At 42.2% G+C, this 20,542-nt stretch overlaps 2 protein-coding genes across 2 annotated transcripts in view; one reads left to right on the plus strand and one right to left on the minus strand.

Moving 5' to 3' along the window:
• Window positions 1-140: 140 nt before the first annotated feature.
• On the plus strand, window positions 141-15,151 carry MURC (muscle-related coiled-coil protein). The gene is made up of 2 exons (XM_008949351.1): window positions 141-551; window positions 14,498-15,151. Exons 1-2 carry the CDS (start codon window positions 141-143, stop codon window positions 15,149-15,151), a joined length of 1,065 nt encoding a protein of 354 aa, XP_008947599.1.
• A 3,937-nt stretch (window positions 15,152-19,088) lies between these two features.
• Window positions 19,089-20,542, minus strand: part of LOC103781634 (dynein heavy chain 5, axonemal-like) — a 162,369-nt gene continuing 160,915 nt past the window's right edge. Inside the window, 1 exon segment of the mRNA XM_008949354.1 lies at window positions 19,089-19,329. Coding sequence (XP_008947602.1) covers window positions 19,111-19,329 — 219 coding nt within the window. The 3' untranslated portion in view covers window positions 19,089-19,110.

Genomic DNA, 20,542 nt, shown 5'->3' on the forward strand with positions numbered 1-20,542 from the left:
CTCCAGGAGCGGGGTTTCACGCCCTCCTCTGAGCATGGCCGGCGCCAGCTGTCGCCCCGGCTCCCCGCAGCAGCGCCAGAGTCGCTCTGGCAGGCTCCTGGAGACGTCGGCTCCTATCGCCCCGGCCGGAGCCCCGCACCATGGATCGCCGCGAAACCAGCCCCGAGGCTGACAGAGCCCCCCAGAGTCGCCTCTCCGGCCTCGGCGGGCAGGAGGAGGAACAAGATGCGGCCTACACGATTGTGACGGTCCTGGATAAAGTGGCCAACATCGTAGACAGTGTGCAGGCGAGCCAGAAGAGGATAGAGGAGAGGCACAGAGAGATGGAAAACGCCATCAAGACCATACAGATTGACATTTTGAAGCTGGCTCAGGCTCACGGCAACACGGGCTACACGGTGAACAAGCTGCTGGAGAAAACCCGCAAGGTCAGCTCCACCGTGAAGGAGGTGCGGGCGCGCGTGGAGAGGCAGAGCGCCAGCGTGCGCAAGGTGAAAGCCAAACAGGAGGACATGCTGAGGAAAAACAAATTCCGGGTTGTAATCTATCAGGTAACCACGAGTCTAATGTCTTCCAGTGCTGTCGTTGTGTCACCTCCTTCGTAGCTGCTAGTAGGCATTGCTTAATGAACCAGAGGACGCGGTCTATCCAACGTGAAAGTTATTTTATGCTTTCTTTAAGTTGTGGTCCTCAGTGGCTTTCAGCATGAACCTACTGATGGCAGCGCACACGGTCTATTATTAGTGTTGGTAAGTTTCTGAGCCAGTCGTGTAAGATTAACTGCAGATCAGCAAGGACTATTTGTTGCCTCTTTGAAAGGTAATATGAGGCAGGCCCTGTAAATCTTGTCATACAAACCATGCCTGACATTCATCCTTGTTATTTTTTTCACCGTATTAGGTAGAAGTCCAAATAGCAAGTGTGTGACGGCTGCCTGGAACACAGCCTTTCTTCTAAGACTAATTTCAAAACATATGGTTGATTTAATTTGCAGCATTACCCAGGCTTTTGTACTGCTGGAATATTGGGGTTTTTTCTCTTTGCCTCAGTCTATAGCAGTATAGGCACAAACTAAAGCTCAGACCCACAAACCGTTCATGACAGCAAAGAGTACTTTGCAAGTGTTGCTTTGGAAGTGCTTTAACTCGTCACTGTTCTTCCGGTTGTATTGGGCATTCATTGACCTCATTGTAGGTTAATTGTTCTTATCAGTTGCTGTGTTTGAACAGCAGTCTAGGTGAGAGGGCATGGTCTCACCTACATTCATACCAGTAGGCAGTGTAGGCGGTTCATCGGGTCTGTCACTCGCTAGTGAGTGCTGTGAAACCTGTTTATTTAATGGCCTGATCCTGCCATTTGCTGAAACCTCCCAGTTCCCCAAGTCGTTAGAAAGTAAGAGTGTGTAATCTTTTTTCCAGAAGCACAGTTGCTCCTTCATGTCGGTAAGTCCCCAAAGCTTCTTTCAAATGAGTCTTATTCATCATTAGGCATTCTTGAAAATGCCAGCCCCCGTGAGTAACACAATGCGCCTCCGTCACCCGGCCCTACACCCTGCTCTTGCATCTGTTTGTACATAAACAACATCACTTGCAATGAATGGAGCCGTGTGTTTCACAGAGGGCATTCGGCACTGTGTACGGCTGACAAATTCTTAGGCGTAATCTGGCTTTCTTAACTACTTTGTTTTCTACTACTGGCAAAAAACAGCTGGGGAAAAAAAAAAGTGAAAGCTGAAGGTAGGAAATGTTACCTCTTTAATGTTATGTTAGCACCATACGCGGCCAAATTGTGCCTCTCAGATTTTCTGACTGAATGACTTACTACGGATGTTCAGGAGAAAGCACAGACAAAATTTGGCCTATTATTACAATTATTGCAAGCTGCATCATCATGATGGAACAGAAAAGAGGCACTTTTGCTTTTTCCTTGCAAATCACCTCCTAGCTAAAGGTAGTAAATATCTCTCACTCCCCTGGTTAATGGCATAATGCCATTTCGTTGATGGGCCTTTACCATAATGATTGTAGCAGAATCAATGCTTTGAAAACATTTCTTAAAACAGCATTCATTACATAAGGTAAGGTTTTCTCCTAGCAAGACGTAAGTTTTGGCTTATTTAAAAATGTAGTAAAATATAGTGAAAATGGATTTACACACAGCTATAAAGAACAGCTGTTGCTATTTTCACATATTTCATAGGAAATGTGGCTCTCACGATGCACACTTTGTGAATCATCTTCAGTAGGAGTTTCTGAACTCTGCTGGTTTTGTTAGACAAGAATGACCCACACCCTGTTCTGTATGTTTAATTCTTAGGCGGTACTTTTCAGTAAGGGAAACACCATTTCTGACTGCTGGCCTTCTAGCCTCTGCTTCCTACAGCAGTTAAGAACTGCCAGCCTTTTTTAAGGTAGAACCTTCTCCCTCTTGCACAGAGGAGGAACAGATATGCTGATCCCTCTAGGATCTGACATTTAACACTTTTCTGGAGGATGATAATTGTGTTGCTCCACAGAAAAATGGAACATGATAGGTAGCAAAGAGTGTGCTGAAGCTTTAAGGCACAGGTACACTTCTGAAAGTCTCTTTCACACAAGTACAGTGATTTTCACGCTGTTGATTTATACCAGTGTAGGCATGGTGCTGGTGTGCCAAGACCTGAATGACTGAAGTTTGGCTACGATGAGTGGGAGTCTGTTAATAGCCACAGAACCAGTGTACTCCCTTCACTATATTTTACAAATGGGTGTAACCGAGTTGTTTACTTGGCTGTTGTGAGTGACAGCTCATCTGTAGTGAGATATTTTTCGGATGAGCCATTTGGGACGTTGTGACCAGTGTGTGGCCAGGGTTGAATGCCTACATGGGTGAGCGCACGCGGGGTTTAGTTTTAGCATTTGCCAGAACATTGGCATATAAGGAAAAGGGAAACACCAATTAAATCCTAAAGATTTTCTTTCAAGTGGATAGCTTTGATCTTACTATTGATAGATGGGGTAGGAAAGTTGAAAAGCATCATTGGCTGGAGGAGATTGTCCCAGGAGACCTCAGTCGTGATGAAAAGAGTTGGCAATATCCTCACATTAAAAAGAGACAAAGTGATCATCGATGAGCATACTGATTAGGGCGATGGAGAGCATTCATTTTTAAAAAGCCATGTGGTTGAGGAAAAGGTCTGGTAGCAGGCAGCTCGCCCCCCCAGGGTGACTGCATGATTAAAAGTGCCAGGTCACTTTGGCATGTCCAGTGAGGTCTTTGACCCCAGAGTGCTGTGTGCCCAAAGGGTACAGTGGGGAATGCAGAGTACATTGTAGGCTGTGTGGGTCACTGTTCGCTTCTGCTCAGGTTAGTCTGGATAACCAGCTCTGAGGACTGTCATGTCTCTGCAGTCAAAGAGCATCTAACAGTTTAACTCACTCAGAAACTAAAGGGGATTTTTTTATTTTTTTTTTTCAATCCTGAAAGAACTTGTTTCATTTGCTTTTCTGCATGGTCTGCAAGTCCCTCTTTGAATGTGGGAATACAGGCACCAGAAAGTCCTTGGTACAGTTAGTGGGCTCTTTTCTATTATTACTTTACATAAGCATTACGGATGAGTAACAACTTCCTATGAAGTGACACGTGCCTTGGTTTCATTTGCTGCTGTCTGATGTTTAAAATTAGTGGACATTCACAGTGGACATGTCAGAAACTAAGTAAGGTTATGGCTTGACTGGCCTACATAGACACGTTGGAACTGATCTGCTTGGCTTGTGATTGCTCCATCACACACATGAGGAGGGGCTAGCGGAAGCAGCATTGCATATGCTGCTCATATTATATATAAATAAATTATATTTAAACTTATGTTTAAGTTTATTTTTTTATATATTTTTATATATAAACATATTTCAGTGGCTTTTCCTGGCCACTGTCCTTCTGGAGCATAATGACTTGAACAGTAAAAATGGTGAGATGGAGATGGGGACAGTAATCTGGAAATCTGAAGTGGCAGCACTTCCATCCAGAGTGGCAGGAAAAAGCAATCGCAAGCCGAAGAGATGAGGTTGCAAACACTGACTCTGAAAGACCCGATGCACGAGCTCGCCATCCACTGACACTGAGTTTTAATTACAGCTCTTCTATGAAAAAAATGAGAGTAACCATGACATGAAACACAGCAAATAGAACACTTCTATGTAAAAAAAGACAAAGGAAGCCATCTGAACCATTGCTATTCATCTGATATCATTCAGATGTAAGAATGGCAGGCTCAGAAGGGGCTCTGCAGAACAGAATTGTTAGCACCATGGAGTTAAATAGCTCACCAAAAGCAAATTGTGCTACGTAACTCATATTTGATTATTTTTCTGTTTTGCAGAAACATGAGAGATCGTATGCTTTCTCATCTTATGTACCTGATATCTTCATAACAGATAATGTGGAAAAACAACAGATGACAGTGGAGGAAAGGCTGAGAGACCTGGGGCTGTTTAGCACGGAGGAGAGAAGGCTGAGAGGGGAATCTTATCTATGTTTATAAATATCTGAAGGATGGGTCTTAAGAGGGTGGGGCCAGACCCTCTTCAGTGGTGCCCAGTGATAGGATGAGGGACAGTGGGGACAAACTGGAACACAGGAAGTTCCACCTCAGCATCAGGAAAAAAAATCTTTACTGTGAAGGTGACAGAGCACTGGAATGGGCTGCCCAGAGAGACTGTGGAGTCTCCTTCTCTGGAGGCTTTCAAAACCTGCCTGTTGCATTCCTGTGTAACCTGCCCTAGGTGAACCTGTGTTGGTAAGAGGGTTGGACTAGATGATCTCCAGAGGACCCTTCCAACCACTGCCATTCTGTGATTCTGTGTGATTCTGTGATTGTGTTGAAATGGGAAGTAAGCCTTGTGAGGAGTTTCTAAGAGGGTTTGCTTCTGAGATCATCTTTGTCAACTTTGTAATATTTTCATTACAGATCTTGGCACAGGAAAAGGTGAAAGTTGTGGATACTAAAAAAAAAATGCTCAAAATGAGGAGCTGTCAGCCCATAAAAAGACATACAGACAAGAAACCAAATAATCTTCAGATCTAGAGTAATGCTAAATAAGTGTACACAGCATCAGCTCCTGTACTTAGCAGAAGCCCTTGTTGTCAGTTTGTCTTCTGTGGCCCCATGGTTTGGAAGGGACAGAAAATGTTGTATTAATAGCTCATAAGCTGAGAGCCCACTTGATGTTGTGGTTCTTAAAACAATGATACATGGGCATGAAATGCTTCAGGGAAGGTATGTCCAGAAGTGGTAGAGAGATGCCTGGTGCCCTTACCCAAAACACTTCATAGCCCACCTAGGCTACCAACGTGTAGCTCTGATCATCCCCACTAGAATAAGTTTTGTACAAACTGAACAGGTTTGGAAAACATCTACCAGGTAGGAATGGGAAGCCCTAGTACATAAGAAGGTGACATTTATACATACATTGGGGAATGGATAAGAAGTCAAGTAAAGACCACCAGCAAAAAGATGAAATGGATGTTAAACTGTCCGTGAGTCATCTCAGGTCAGAAACAAGAAATGGATTCTGAGTCCTGGAAGCATGAAGGCCTGGACAAAGCCTTCTGCTAGAACCCATGGGGAGATAAGAAAACCTAAATTGCTATTAAAGTGAGGTCTGAAAACTTCATGGAACAAAAAAAAGGTGGCTTAGGATCACTATCTGTGAAAGCAGAGCACTGGCCTCAAGACACAGAGGCCTCAGCAGCCCAGCAACACAGGGCCTTTGTTGGAGGCTTGTGGCATAAACCTTACAAATATTTTTACAGCTGGGACAGGTAATTGCCTTCACGAAGATTGCAGAGAATGAAAGAAACCCAGCAGTTGTGTCAGTGCAGCAAGAGCCCTTTGTTTGCAGGGTCAAGCCTGGCCCCTCAGTTCAAAGTGCTGCGTGGGCCGCACGCTGGGCAGCCAGGAGCTGCTGGGGTGGCAGAGCCAGCGCCCACGTCCTGCGGGCAGCCAACAGGAGCAGAAATTACCCCTGAGTTTAGGGAACAGTCAACTGCTTTCAACCAGCTACAGAGAAGCAGCATTTCTGGAGACGTGTTCAAAAGGAAAGAGGAGAAAGGGTAATAATAAAGATTTTTTAAAAGCAGCTGTTGGGCTATTTATGTGTTCCTAAAATGAAATAGGTTGCATATTTCACAGGGCAGTGTTCATAGCAGTTTATGAACTATAATCTACAGCAGTAGATTGTAAACCTGACACTGCACCATTTGACCTGGTGTAACCAGAGTCTCCAGACCTGTTTGTCTGTGGTGATCCTCACAAAGGACTGGCAGTCATCTCCTCAGGGCTGCCTTTGATTTTTCTCCACCTCTTAATATTGAGTGGTGGAAACAACTGATCTTCATTTACATTTGCACTGGATGCAGTTGTTCAGGGCTTTGCTTGTGATTGTCTGGAGCCAGCAGAAGAGTGTAGCTACACCACGAGCCTCCTGTGTTGTGCCTCTCCCTCATAGTCTCAGAGGCTGCCTTGAGTGACTTGTTGACTGGAGGTGTGCCCACACACCTATCTTCAGCAATATCCTTCATGCCTGAAGCCCACATTCAGGAATGGACTTGCCTGGGGACATGCAGTTGGCCTTTATATTCTCAGCACTACTGAAGATAGCTGAATTTTTCAATTATTCCTTCAGGATGAAGCTGATCAGAACAGTGCAGGCACAGACATGATGAATACAAGAAGTCATTAACAGCAAGTTCAGAATCTGGGATGGGACTCATCTTGCCAGGCACTAGATACCAGTAACGCAGGTGTTTGTACATTCAGCCTGTAGATGCCCCTCAAGTGAGCAGAGAGGAACGCATGGAGCCTGATTCACCCGGTCTGTTGTAGACATCTGCTTCTGGATACAGTTTCTACTTTATAAGTACCTGTTATTCAACTCCACTGAGTTGAAAGAGTGACCAGAAGCGAGCTGATACAGAGCTGTGGTTGCTTGGGCAGACAAGATCAGCCGCTCCTTATGACTGGCTGGGTTCCACTGGTACTTGAGAGCACTTCCCTGCTCTAGCTGAGTTGCAAGAGCAGGCATCTTGTGAGCAATGAATGAATCAATATTACCAGGCTTTTTTTTTTTCTTTTTTTTTTTTTTTTTTGTCATATCACGTCTTGTGTTTGCTCTTTCTCCTCCACTGACAACTGGTTGATGTCTACAGATAAACTGAAAGCGAGAGATTTCAGCAGTTTGCAAACCTGCAGGCTGACCTGCAGAGTTTTTCTCCAGGCTAGCTCCATAAAACAATAGCAAAGCAAAGGAAGTATGAAGGTTCAATTTTCCCCTGGAGCTGCAGTCGTGCTTTTTATGCAGCATGTGGTGGCCCGGAGCCAAGGGCTCCTCCGAGTGCTGTGGCATAACTGGGTACTGCTTGCTCCTTGTCTGGAGCTTGCTGCAGTCAGATAACGGGAGAAAGGGCTGGGATTCTTTATAGTCATTGTATACTCCTGGTTAACATAACGAATTTCTGTCAAAATTTAAAGACAAGGGATGTGTATTAGGGTTCACAAAAGAGAAATGAGGGGGGCTGACAGTTCTGGCCAGGCTGCCTTTTCATTATATAAAAATAATTCTAAATACAAGCAACAGCATTTGGCCATAAAGCTTATATGCTGAACTGTTTACTCTCCATCCACTTTAGTTGGTAAGATCCCTGAGGTGTCCTTTTAAAATAATCTTGTTCCTCTCATCTGAGCAGCTTTTTGGACTGATGGCAGAGATTTTGAATTGGCATATTTGCAGGAAAAAATGGAGAGATTGCCTGAAATTTATAAAGCTTCTCTTTTAACTGCTAGACTATGAGTAAAAGGACTGAATGATTTGTAATTGGCTATTCATCAGTGGTTTCTTATTGATTTAGAGAGCAATTTCAAGGAGATGTTTTAGTGATTTACCTCAGCTGACAGTCTGAATAACAAATTGTTTATTTAACATGCAAATCTCCAGGATGTTTTTAAAGTGTGGCGAGGCAGATTCCTGCCCGTACGCTGCGGGTCGCGTGCCTCACCAGTTGTCATAGACACGGCAGCAGCACCAGCCCAGGCACGGGGGGCCTTCCACCGGTCTGCTGCTCTGTGCTCTGCTTCAGCATTGTCAGGTGATCACCAGTCCCATCCGTGGCTCTGTTAATCATCACCTCCACCTTCCCTGTCACACATCCCAAGGCTGAAATGTCATTTGCTGTGACCTTTTCCCTGTGCAACACAGTGACTCCAAGTGATGGACTTTCATTTGTCTCTCCTCCCGTCTTTTGCTGTGAGCAGATTCTTCAGGAGCATTTTGAGGCTTGATTATATATCTAAATATATGTATACAATATATATGAGTTTATATATATAAAATTTCATTATTTGATCATTCTGGTTCCCTCTGCTATTGTTTTTTATATTTTAAAAAGTTTTGTTCTGCTAAAGTTTTAATTGAAATTAGTTACTAGCTGAAAGCTGATAACAGTTGCCTTTATTAAGGCTTGTTAGAGTTACACTTTGAAGCTATTTGAAAAGAAAATGTAAACCTGTTTTATAGCATTCCTGGCATATATTTACACATAAGACAATATATTATCTTTAGTTCCTCCTTGCTGACTCTATAAGCCCAGTCTGGGCTTTGAAACACATGCTTAGAGTACATGTGCAAAAACCATGAAAAGATAAGGGGAGTAAAGCTCTTGAGCTGGTCACACCTATTAAAATGAGCTTATATCCCATTATTTTTTCATTATTAAATGACATTGCAATAAAATTATTACTAAAATAATCATTAGAAGTGTTCATGTACTTAAAGCCTAAATATTGTACAGTAACACTACGGCACTGCTTCATCTAGTGAACCCAGTGAACTCTAAATTAGCAGCACACCTTTTCTTAATGAAAATAACACTGTTGCTGCTATTAATTATTGATCTCAATTGTGCTTGTGAAGAGGAGTGGTGATTTAGCTAATAAGTTGGCAAGGGAATTTTTTTAATAACCTTTTTCCCTTTGCACAGCCTCAGTGACTCTGCTGAAGGTATGATGTCCCTCTTCCAGCAGCCCCCTTGGCGGATTTGCTCCTTACTTCGGCAGCAGGGGAGAAAGGTGTTATTAGGGCTGACCTGATCTTTGCCAGGACACCACTGCAGCAACACAGCAGAGAGATCACTAAACAATTTGCTCTGCCATTTCGTCTCTGTCTGTGCCCAGAGATGAGGAGATGAGAAGACCCTGACTGTTCAATCATGGTTATCACGTAGGCAGTCTCTCTTCCCCTGCAGTTTTCAAACATCTGAGCATCACCACCTCAAGGGTCTTGTGATGTTGAGTAGGGGCATTGTCACATTTCAGATTATTTACCTATTGTTTTAAGGTTTCTGTGAGATGAAAAAGAGCCTGTACCTTGGGCTTTGCATAGTTTCAGGAATGGGTACATTAGCCATCAATCATAAACACCTTGTTATATCCTACAGGAGAAAAATGCTACTGCTGTGGTCCCTGCCTTGAGAGTAGGAGACACTGGCAGTGCCTACAAAGTGGGCATTGCCCTCAGGCATGGGTACAGCATAGCCAGAATTTTGGCAGCCAATGAAAATTTTGTGGAGCAGGATGCCTGTGTCCCTTTGCAAATTTTCTAATTTTGAATTAAACTGAAATTGGAGCAGAGGGAGAAAAAGACAGTGACAGAATCAGATTTTCTTGGGAACTCAGTGGGTTTCAATATCCACTGTCCCCAGAGCCATCCATTCAAATCAGTCCTCTGCTGGCCACCTACGTCAAAGTTTAGCTTCACTCGTGTTGCTTTGTATTCAGTCAGACCCTTAAAAACTCAAATTTCTTTGGCTAGGCATATTTTAGAAGTTAAATGCTAAAAAAATAGGAAAAGTGAAAGTTCAGGTTTCTTACCAAACTTACTGTGCTAGGGGCATCACCAGCCACTCCTGAATGGTACAATTGTTCTGTTAGGATATTACAGCTTTAAGTTTTGGGTTGTAAAGTTGTTTCTTAAGCAGTAGATCTAACTAACCTTAGAGCTTTGTGGCCTCTCTATCTCCCTCCCTGGTTGAACTGCAAAAGTCTCTAGGCTTTTCCATGATCATTCAACCAATGCTGCAGTTGCTCATCTGCTACCACAGAGTCCGAAGTCTTTCTCCTTCCAGACCTCCTTCCTTCCACACACATACTGTTTTCAAAAACATTTCCAATGTTTTCAACAATGCAATATCTAATCTGATTCCTTTCTCCTCTCTCCCTGCCTACACCCATTCATAACACACTTCTTCTTAGCAACCCCACCAGCTGCTGATAACATAGGGTCCAGATCTACCAGAAAGGTACCTGAGCCGTGGCCTGTTTGCTCAGGGCAGAAGTCAGCTGGGAGGACAGACAGAATGTCTCACAAAGCTGGCTCCTCAGCAGAGAGCTTATTTCTTCATGCCTGAGCTCAGCTCCATTCTCAAATTGGTGGAAAATGCCCAGATGTTTATGTTAGTGGAGAGGCTGTGTAAGGGTGAGAAGGTGGGAGCGCCATAATGTCAGTGTATGTGTTTCACTTTTTGTACAAAACCAAGACAATTTCCAAATCAATCAATCACTTACATTACACTGACTTTCTGACTTTTTTTCGTGGGAGAAGGAAAAAAAATGTTTTGTTTTGAAACAAAAAGGTCTATTTTTAGTGTGTTCAGTGGTGGACTAACTTTTCATGAGCATATGGCCAACAAGTGTAACAGGAGCAGTGTGAGCACCCTCTGCAGGGTTCACCCTCTCCAGGTGCTCCATCTAGGAGGCATGGTGGAACAGAAGGGGAATGATCAGCTTCCACAGATTTGTTTTTTGGTTTCTAGTTCTAGCATGTGCATCTCTTTGGTTTCTAGCAGTAGGCAGGGCAAGCATAGGACATGTCCTTTATATTAATCAATGGACAGACCATATCGCTGCACTCCTCTTCCCTCAAGAAATTGGATTATAAATACCTGGATGTTTGGTATCATCTGTGAAATAATCTCCTGTCCTCATTTTATTTGAGCACTCACAAATTTAGCTTAAAGGTCATCCATGATTTCCTATGAAGAGGTGGTGGCTCTTCACAGATATACTCAAGGAAGTATACTCAAGTCCAAGGAAGGATTCAAGATATGAGTCCTTCCTGGAAAAATGGTTAAGTAGAATTTTAACCAAAAGTTTACAAGTAGTGTCATCAACTACTCAACTCCTTGCCCTCCTCTAAGACTGGGCGGCCCAGCCCTGCTATTTCAAGTCCCATTGGCTTTCAAGCCAAGACGAAAGCTGTCACTCAGTTTAGGACTTTGTCCTGTGCAGCTGAAATCAGCAGGTGTTTGGTCTTTGCTTCTGGTGACTCTATAAATAAGCTGGTAACTATATGCTTTGACTTCATATATTTCCCACTTGGTGTTAGGAAGTGCTGGGGTTAAACCCCCAGCCCTGAATGAGGGTTGGCATATGGATGATGTCCACAACCAGGCAAGAAAGACGCTCCTGATTGGTTTTGACCCAGGCTCTGGCCAGTCTTGGGTGAGGACTGCTTAGGAGATCACCACCAAGTGCCCCCACCTTCCACATTAACTTGGAGGGGGGTCAGGAAGCCACCTCTACAAGAACTGACTCTGACTGCAGTGGAGTTGGGAGGTCTGTCTATATAGTGGGTGTGCTGTGTGAGGGTTCTGAAAGGGCTCCCTGACTGTGCATAGCAATTGGATTTCCCAGGGTGATGGGGATAAAGATGAGTCTCTCTTTGGGAAACTTCTGCATAATTGGACTCCTTGTCTGGCTGTTTCCATCTCCCATGGCATGGTTCCTCGGCGAGCTTGCTCCCTTCTGCACATCCTTTGCAGTGAGCAAGTGCATGGACTTGTTCCTCCCTCCAGATGTCTGGTGTACCGGGTGGTAGCAGGGGGAGGACTCTGCCTGTTGATGATAACATCCTTCCTAGTTGGGCAAGTGGTCTGAAGAAGAGGCTAGAAATTACTGTTCCTGCTTCAGAAAGGATGAGCTCCTCTCTTCTTTCTACCCCACTGATATTTAATGATAAGAAGAAATGGGGAGGGGCAGGACAGAGAAAGGAAGTAGATGAGAAAACTCTCCTGCTGAGCCTAAAGCACTTTTATCATGAAACCTTCCTAATGCACTGTCCAGTTTCACTAATACTTGCCACTTTGGTGACATATTCCATTCAGAGATCTTGAGAGGAGATAGAAATTCACACTAATTTTTAGCCTTCCTATATTAGATTCTGCAAGATGTGTGCAGAAACCAAGGAAGAAGAGAAAATCTGAGATTCAGCAATATCATTCTCAGAATCTGTAACAGAAGAAAAAATGTTCCTCGGGACACGTCTAGATTCTGTCTTGTCTACAAGGCCTTCATCTCACATTACTGCTCACAAGCCTTAATTCTAACACAGCTATGAAAGTTAAAGCACATTCTTCTTCAGCTAGTAAACTATGAAGCTAAGTACAATAAATATCTGGCAAATAACTGACAAAAAACAGAGAAAAATGCGTTCTTCCAAAGGAAGGCAGCTTAAATATTGCAGAGAAAACCATCTCTATGTCTTTTCTCTTTTTAAAAAGCAATCTTCACATAAACAGCATACCTTATCCACCATATTGTGTTCATTTCTGTTCATATCTTCAGGATAGTCATTCTGCAGACATTTTTGTTACCATTTCAGCTGAAGGAGTGGGATATAATTTACAAACTTTGGGAAATTATTACCCAGCTGTGTTCCAGTTCATTTTTCAGAAAAGAAGGGATTATGTTTCTATATAGAAGTCTTTATATAATTAATTTGCATGTGTTCATGAAGATGATTATTAGCAAAGCATTGTAGTTCTGTTCCTGCTGATTTTGACAGATGAGTTGAATAACATTCTGCTGTAATCAATGCAACATAATTTGTCCCCATTTTTTTCCAAGCATTAACAATAATTTTTCTAGAGGGTTTTGAGTGAAGCCAAGGCATGATGGCAGACTCTCAAGTGGGCTTTATCTGCCAAATAGCTTAATGTATTTTATTTTACGTATTGCTAGTACTCTGTAAAACAACATTAAACATGGGTTGCTACTAATGAGCCACTGTGAAAAATGACAGACATCTCTTTGGTTGCAAACTGATTCACAGCAAAATATTCAGCAAACCTGACCCATTCTTCATGGGTTCAGTTTTTAATATCCCTCCTGTCGTCTGCATTACGGTTATAATACCTAGGGTAGAGCCTAGACATTATCACATCTCAGAAATTAGCTGAAGTAGTTAGTAGTAATGGAAAATAACTTACAGCAGTTTTATGTATCTGTTGTACCTGCCTACACCCCAAAGGGCTGCGCTTTCTGAGAGAAGAGCACATGCACATAAACAGCTAGTAGGGAAGAAGGGGCTGGCATTGTCCAACTTATGCACCTCCTACAAGTTAAAAGTTTTCTACTCTGCATAAACTAGTACTTCTAGACAGAAGTGGCTCACTGACACTGTGTCACAAATGTGTAATGTCCAGGCAGACAGAAGTCTTCAGATCAGGGTGTCAACTCTCATAGGAGATTCTCCATGTTCAGGTAAGTCTTTCCCTTACCACAAGCTCTTTTCCTTTTTTTTTCATCTCCTTAACCACTAATATTTCTTGGTAAGTTATTTTACTGTGGACAGATTTTGGAAAACTGTGTTTTCGAGTTTTGAGCCTCTAGCAGTCTTTCTTTGGAGACCCTGCATAAATTCCTAGTGCTAAGCTATTTAGGATAGACACGACTTCCAAGCAGATAGCTAATCTGTATACTATAAATATGTACTACTGCAGGCTCGTATTGGCCACAAAACTCACCACAGGAGATAGAGGTGCTTGCTCAACATCATTCATATGTTTTGAGATGGAACAAGTGAAGTTCACCTCAGCAATGGTGCAGGTGCTAGGTGAATTTTATGGAACTGGGTTTAGTGAATAACATCTCATTCCCTTACTGCCTTTGTCCCTTTGCACAGCCAGCACATGTAAACCCTAAACGTTGAGAGTATGTTGGAGTTCATCCCCTTCTGGGCAGCAACAAGAATGTTTGCAAAAGTTCCAATTAGTCAAAGATGTGCAATTGTCTTGGTGACAGTAAAAGACTGAAGCAACCGGGATTGAGGCACTCATTTGGAGAATGTGCAGATGACACAAGCATAAGGGCCTCTTGTCTACAGGATGTCTGCACTGATTGGTGGGGAATAATGGATCTAGGTCCCATGTCAGAGAAATATATAAGCTAAGAAAACAACCAGACAAACAAACAAACTAGACAAAGCTGCTACAGAACTTTGCAAATGTTTCTCCTGATGTTTATATTCTGCATAGATCACACATGATGGTACAAGCCTACCTTACTTTGTCACAATATTGTATTTCAGTTAGCATTAATTAACTACAAGCCAACAAATAAAATGCTTTAATCACCATCCTTTTGGAACACTTTTGCTGGAAGATGTCTCTGTGCTTTCATTCACAGGAGGAAAGTGAGTGTCCTTCATCTCTCTCTGTTATCAAAGAGAGGACAGCAGCTGAAACTCTAGAAGATGATTTCTTCCCACCTGATGATCTGTCTTCTGATGAAGAATACTATATTGAAGAAAGCAAAGCAACCCAGTTCAAGAAATCAGGCATGAGGCGTATAGATGATATCAAAAAGGCATTTTCAAGAGATAACATCCAAAAGACAAGAAAAAATTTTGGCAAGAAAGTAAACAGGCTTCAAACTAGAATAGTAACCCCTGAAAGGAGAGAGAGGATCAGGCAGTCAGGAGAGAGACTGAAACAATCTGGGATAAGGTTCAAGAAAACCATTTCACAAGCTGCACCAACAAAGGAGACATTCAAGATCCATAAAAAAAATAAGGAACGAACAGGAGCCGAAGGTCAGGAGGGAGTCCAGGAAGCTGGGGTGCACATTGCCTCTGAGCTTGCAGCAGCAGAGCCCTTCACTGAAGAAATCTCTTACACAGAAGTGATCACTAAGGTAAAGAAAGACAAGAATAGTACAACAAAAGGTGCTTCCCAGTCAGCTGAAAAAGGCGTGACAATCCCAGAGGTCGTTCTGAAGCAGGAAGGAAAAGAAGGAGGAGGAGATGATGTCCCTTTGCTAGACTTAAAACAATCAGCATAAGGGATCAATTAGCTAACATCCTATATTATCCTTACTGAGATAACACAGTATGTATTCACTCAGCTTTTGAAAAATGTGTGTATTTGTGTTATATCACAAAGCATGTGTTGGTGGTGTTCTATCATTTATATGGGTGTCTGTAGCATTGGCTTCCTGACAAAAGCCAAGCCACGTGAACTGAAGGAAGAGGCTCCCACTCTGTCTTGCAGTGTGCCAGTAGCCATCACTGACCCAAATGGAAGATGGAAATCTGCTGTACTTTCAAGATTGATTTAGCAGTCACTTTACAGCCTAACCACCTTCTTTAGTTTTATGTACAAGTTTAACAATTATTTCCACTATCTTATACCAACTCCTCTAACACAAAAAAACAATGACAAAGCTATTACTTCACATTATCAAAAGGAAGAACTATGGCAAATGCCCATTTAGGTGTACAAATGTTTTCATTTAAGGGCCCTCACTAAAACAGCAGGAGGAGGAAAGTCGTGCTTTATCCAGGGTTTGACAAAACATGGTAAGAATGAAAGGGGGTTTGAGCAAATTGTTTCTTCTTGGTGGAAAGTGGAGCTCCTCAAAGACCAAAGATTATTTCCAGAGTTCTGGAAGAAGGTGGTTTGATGTACGTAAGCAATGCTTTTTCTGCATTTATGGAGGAAGAATAAAAAAGCAGAAGACACATTAAATATGGAATAGCAGGAAGAAAAGAGAATGAGGTATCGTATTTATGTTGCAGAAACATGATTGTGAGAAATGCAAGGATATAAAGCAGTAAAAGAGGAATAAGATTAATGCATGGGTTCTGGATTAATAAAGAAAAAAATCAGAATATTGTAACTAAAGGTTCCTTGATAACATTTAGGGCTCATGAATATAACTGGCCAGGCAAGAGAATTGTTTTGTTTTCCATTCTCTGTGCTTTTTCTGAGCTTCACTGCAATTCAAATCTGTTCTACAAAGCCACTGAAGTACAGGGCCAATCCATAACCCAATGCTTTGTTTCCTATCGTCATCGTTATCGACCAGCCATGGCCTCAGGGATTATGAGACAGACACCCTTTGGAGTATGGAATGCTGTTTATTTGCAACACTCAGGAGCCAGTGCCCTGACATCAGATCTGTTTGTAAACAGGACCGCTACGCTGACATGGGGTGCAGGACTCTGTTGCTCTCTTCATTTGTAAACAGAGTTGCCTTCAACGCACTTATCTGAAGCAATGGTACTCATTACTATCTGTGTGCAACTTGTACAATATTGCCAAAAGCTGTATGGTTGTATTTAATATCTCAGATTCATTTTAACAGCAGAGCGTAACTTGGTTATCTATATAGATTGTTTGAGGACTCCCAGCTAATCGTTATTCTATACTTTAAATATAATTAGTTTGTTTCCAAATACTCTGCCTGCCAGTTCTTTCATTTAGTCTGGTGTACATCACATCTGAAGCGGAACAGCTTTAGCAATAGTAACTAGGGAACGCTGGTTGGGGAAGGTCAATGTTATACCATGTCAGTGACACTACAAATCAAATTAATGTTGTCAGACTGGAAGCAGCATCTCCCCTGAATGGAAGGGCAGGATATGGCAAGAGAGGGAGACAAGGACAAGACGACATTCCTTTCCACAGTAAATTTTACATCTCCACTGTACTGTAATTACACACAAAAAGATAAAAAGGTTTTGCTTATAGCACAGATTGGAGGGTTTGGTTGGTTGGATTTTTTTTACTAGTTATAGAAAGTCGTCTTTAGAAGCAGCTGACCGTGTTGTGTTCTTTCATTTCCATATAACATTGTAGCTATCTTCAGTGAAATACTGTATGACTTATCTAGTTCTTCTGTAACATGGTCTGTGTTCTGTTCTGCAAGATCTGAAGTTTTCCTGAACTGACAAACAGGGTTTAGTTATTGAAGTGAAAATGTCAAAGTTCAAAGAAGCTATTTCATTGCATTTATATACGGAACACTGAGCACTAGAACATAGTAGCCTACAGGTATTTTTAATATATCACATATAAGTTTCTCATTTTTCTTGACAAAGGAAGGAAGTGATGCAGTTTCCATGGAGCCTATCATGTAGCACCACATATAAGCTCTATCAAATATGTATTTTTTGATGTTTACTTCTAACTCCAATTGTTCAGAGGATTATCTCTTTTCATATCAAGTGGTGAATTCTTTAGGTGTGTGAAGTATTTCAGTGTATGCTCTTCATTCTAAGCTATTATCAGTGTTACTAATTTGAATTTTACATGTACCAAGAGATCAAAGTTAATTTACTCCATAGCCCCTCATACAGGCAGGGAATGGGGCGAACACTGGCTTACAGTCTCAATTTCTATACAACAGCCTTTTTCTGCTTGAAGTCTGACCTTTTTCGTAATTTCCATGAGCAATGATCTTGAAGCCAAATTCTTCACCCTCCTCAGAAACAAAATTCTCGTTTAAATCAGTTGATGTGCAGCTGTACTGCAGGGTGTGTAGTTTTTGAACAGGTGGTGTTCCCTTGGTAAGATAATCTCACTGGCACAGTGTATGAAACAAGTGCTGCTCCTGGCTCAGGGGGAGAAAGGGACCCTGTCCCCGCCTGCTCTGTCTTCCAGGAATAAATCTGGCACTTTTTGCTTAGTTGTGTGTGGGAGTGTGAATATCAAACTTCCTCCCGGGAAGAGCCCTGCAATTGCTAACGGCAGAGTAACACTGGTTATGGGAAAGGATGAACTACTTTCTTAGGCACCAGCTGAAAAGAAATTGAAGTGTTTATACAAAAATTGAAAGCGTTTGGAAGGAGAAGTTATTAACAAAGCATCCACTGCAATAACATCCAACAGCAATTTCTTTTGCTTTGAATTTGTTATAGTGAAAAAAGCCAAACACATTTTCTGCCAATAGCTGTCTGTCTGTTAAAAGAGCAGCAGCAATCACCCTTCAATTACAGGGTAGACAGCAATGGTGGTAACACACAAAAATGACTTCAAACATTTCAGGTGAATCTACTCCCAGAAATGGCCTCTGTGTCTTCTACTTTTTTTTTTTTTTTTTTTTTTTTCCCCTGGAGTGTGACATAAGCACAGGTAGTAACTAATGCAAAATGCAAAATAAAAAGCAGTTAAGAGGTTTCAGTTTGTAGCACTCAGGCACTGGAGTGAATACTAATAGAGACAAACTGGTGTTCAGATGTTTACTCCGAGAAGAGTTTCAAAACATTTTTCTCACTATTAATGGGAGGTGTGCTTATCTTCCTTATAATGGGGTATAAGTTTTGAAAAGAGTTAATATGTGCAAAGGCCACTATTTGTGCAAACACAGCCTCTCCTGTTTGTACAGCTTCCATGATAGTTTGTACCAACAAGTGACTATTAAAGGAAACAGAAGCATCCGTATGTAAAACCACACAGTAAGTTCACAAACACAAAATCAAAGGAACTGTGCATTGAAATACATGCAGATAGACATTAAGTTTTACCATACATTTAATTCATTTGTCACTACAGCTTTAATAATGCTATGGATGATAAACTTTAAACTACAAAGCTGAAGTTAAAAATGTATTATATTATATTATGAAGAAGTATTGTACTAAGAAGAAAAGATAACAGCTACAAAATAAACACCATAAACTTTAGAGTAGTTGTCACTATCATAAGCAGTTTTTTCCTAGTGATTCCATTACGAGCAAGCTAGGCGATTATGTTCTCACGTGCTTTAGAATAGTTGCCAAATTTTACACCTGCAACTGTTTTCCTATCTAATATTCCCAGGTTAAATACAATTAGCATTTTTGCTGTGAACAGAATAAACTGATCTCTGTGTAATTAACACTATCTCCCTACATCACTGGTTAGTTCCCATACCCCTATGAGAAGGTAGCCACCACCTCATCAACAACAGTAGAAGCCCTAGTGGCTGCAGATTAATCTCCCTAGGTGGGTCTTTCTTTTATAGCTCTGTGTTAGTCCTCACTTTGAATTGCAGAGCAGTGCAACACCCCGTAACGTCCAGTGATCAGGATTCTGCACTGTTTTCAGATACAAAGAGAAAATGTACGTCAGATCTGTTCTCCGAGGCTTTTTGTAGACAGGGCAGGAGTACACACTTCCTTGTTGCTGCTTTGGGTCATGTAGTGCTGTTGTGCTAACAGCATACACGTGGACCACGGGAAGACTTGTGAACAGCACCTGAGAATGTTGAATGAGACACGGGGCTTAGCATTACAGAAGGAGGATAGAGCGTCTGAACTCCAAATGCTGGAACTAGATTCACTGATGGCCTTCAGCAAAAGCATCAGCACCACAGCAGGTGTACATGTCAGAACCCAAGCCTTATGCTCACTACTACATTGACCCTAACTTGGCCAGTGGCAGCTCAGGGACGGCAGATGTGAAGAAGCCTTGAAGGAAATTAAAGTGGGAGGAACCTGGAAAACTGCACACCATGGAAGTAGATGGGAAAAAACTCAGGGTGGTTCTAGGAGGGAGAGAGTCCGTTGCCTTTTTTTCCCACCCTTTGCCTCTTTGGCCTAGCATTCCTCATTCTTTCCCCACCTCCTGTTCCCTGAATTGCAGGGTTGGAGCTACAAAGGCCAAGCTGCACATAGCAAGCCTCCTTGTTACTGCTGCACTGCTGGCAGTGGATCTTCAAGGATCCAAGGTGCCTCTTGGGCATTTATTGAGACTAGGTCCCCTCAGGTCTTCCAGCAATATAAAGTATTCATTGGCAGGAGAAAAAAAAAGACCCATACCCAAGAGCAACATGGAGACTTGCTGAACATTCTCAAGCACTTGAGCAAACTCCATGTTTGAAAGTATCTTTTAACAAACTAGCAACAGCCATGACCAGAAACTACAGCTGTCAAAGTTTCATTTGGAAAAGTTTGCTCTCAGGCAGACACAGAAGTGTCTATGGAGAGGAATTACCTCAACTCCAATTCCAGGACAGTTATCACTGGTTTGGAAAAAGTTTACCAATGCAGACAATGGCAACTTTCCCAGGGCAGTGACCACAACATCTAATCACTTCTCCATAGCCAGGTTTTAAATCTGCCTAGTCACATCAGTAAATGTAACTCCATGCATGGAGAACTGAGTGTAATCCCAGAACTAATACCCTTCCTCCTATTAAAAAACAAATGCCAGGGATTTCTAGTCATCCAAACATGGACCTCCGCAGTAGCTTTCATCACACCCAGTCCTGGGCTTTGGAAGTTTTGATGCGGTCCCACTTGGTCATTCAAAAGAAGGCTGACTGTGGGATGCACTATTTTACTCAAACATAGCTGTGCTTCTAGGCCCCCTGAAGCCAAGAAGCCCAGCATCTGGTTTGCTGTAGTGTAGGACATCCTGAATTCATTTTCTGACAGCAGTCTTTTTGTTCAGTTCTGGTTGGTAAACA

Source organism: Merops nubicus, unplaced genomic scaffold, assembly GCF_000691845.1.
Source record: "Merops nubicus isolate BGI_N331 unplaced genomic scaffold, ASM69184v1 scaffold501, whole genome shotgun sequence".
Lineage (NCBI taxonomy): Eukaryota > Metazoa > Chordata > Aves > Coraciiformes > Meropidae > Merops > Merops nubicus.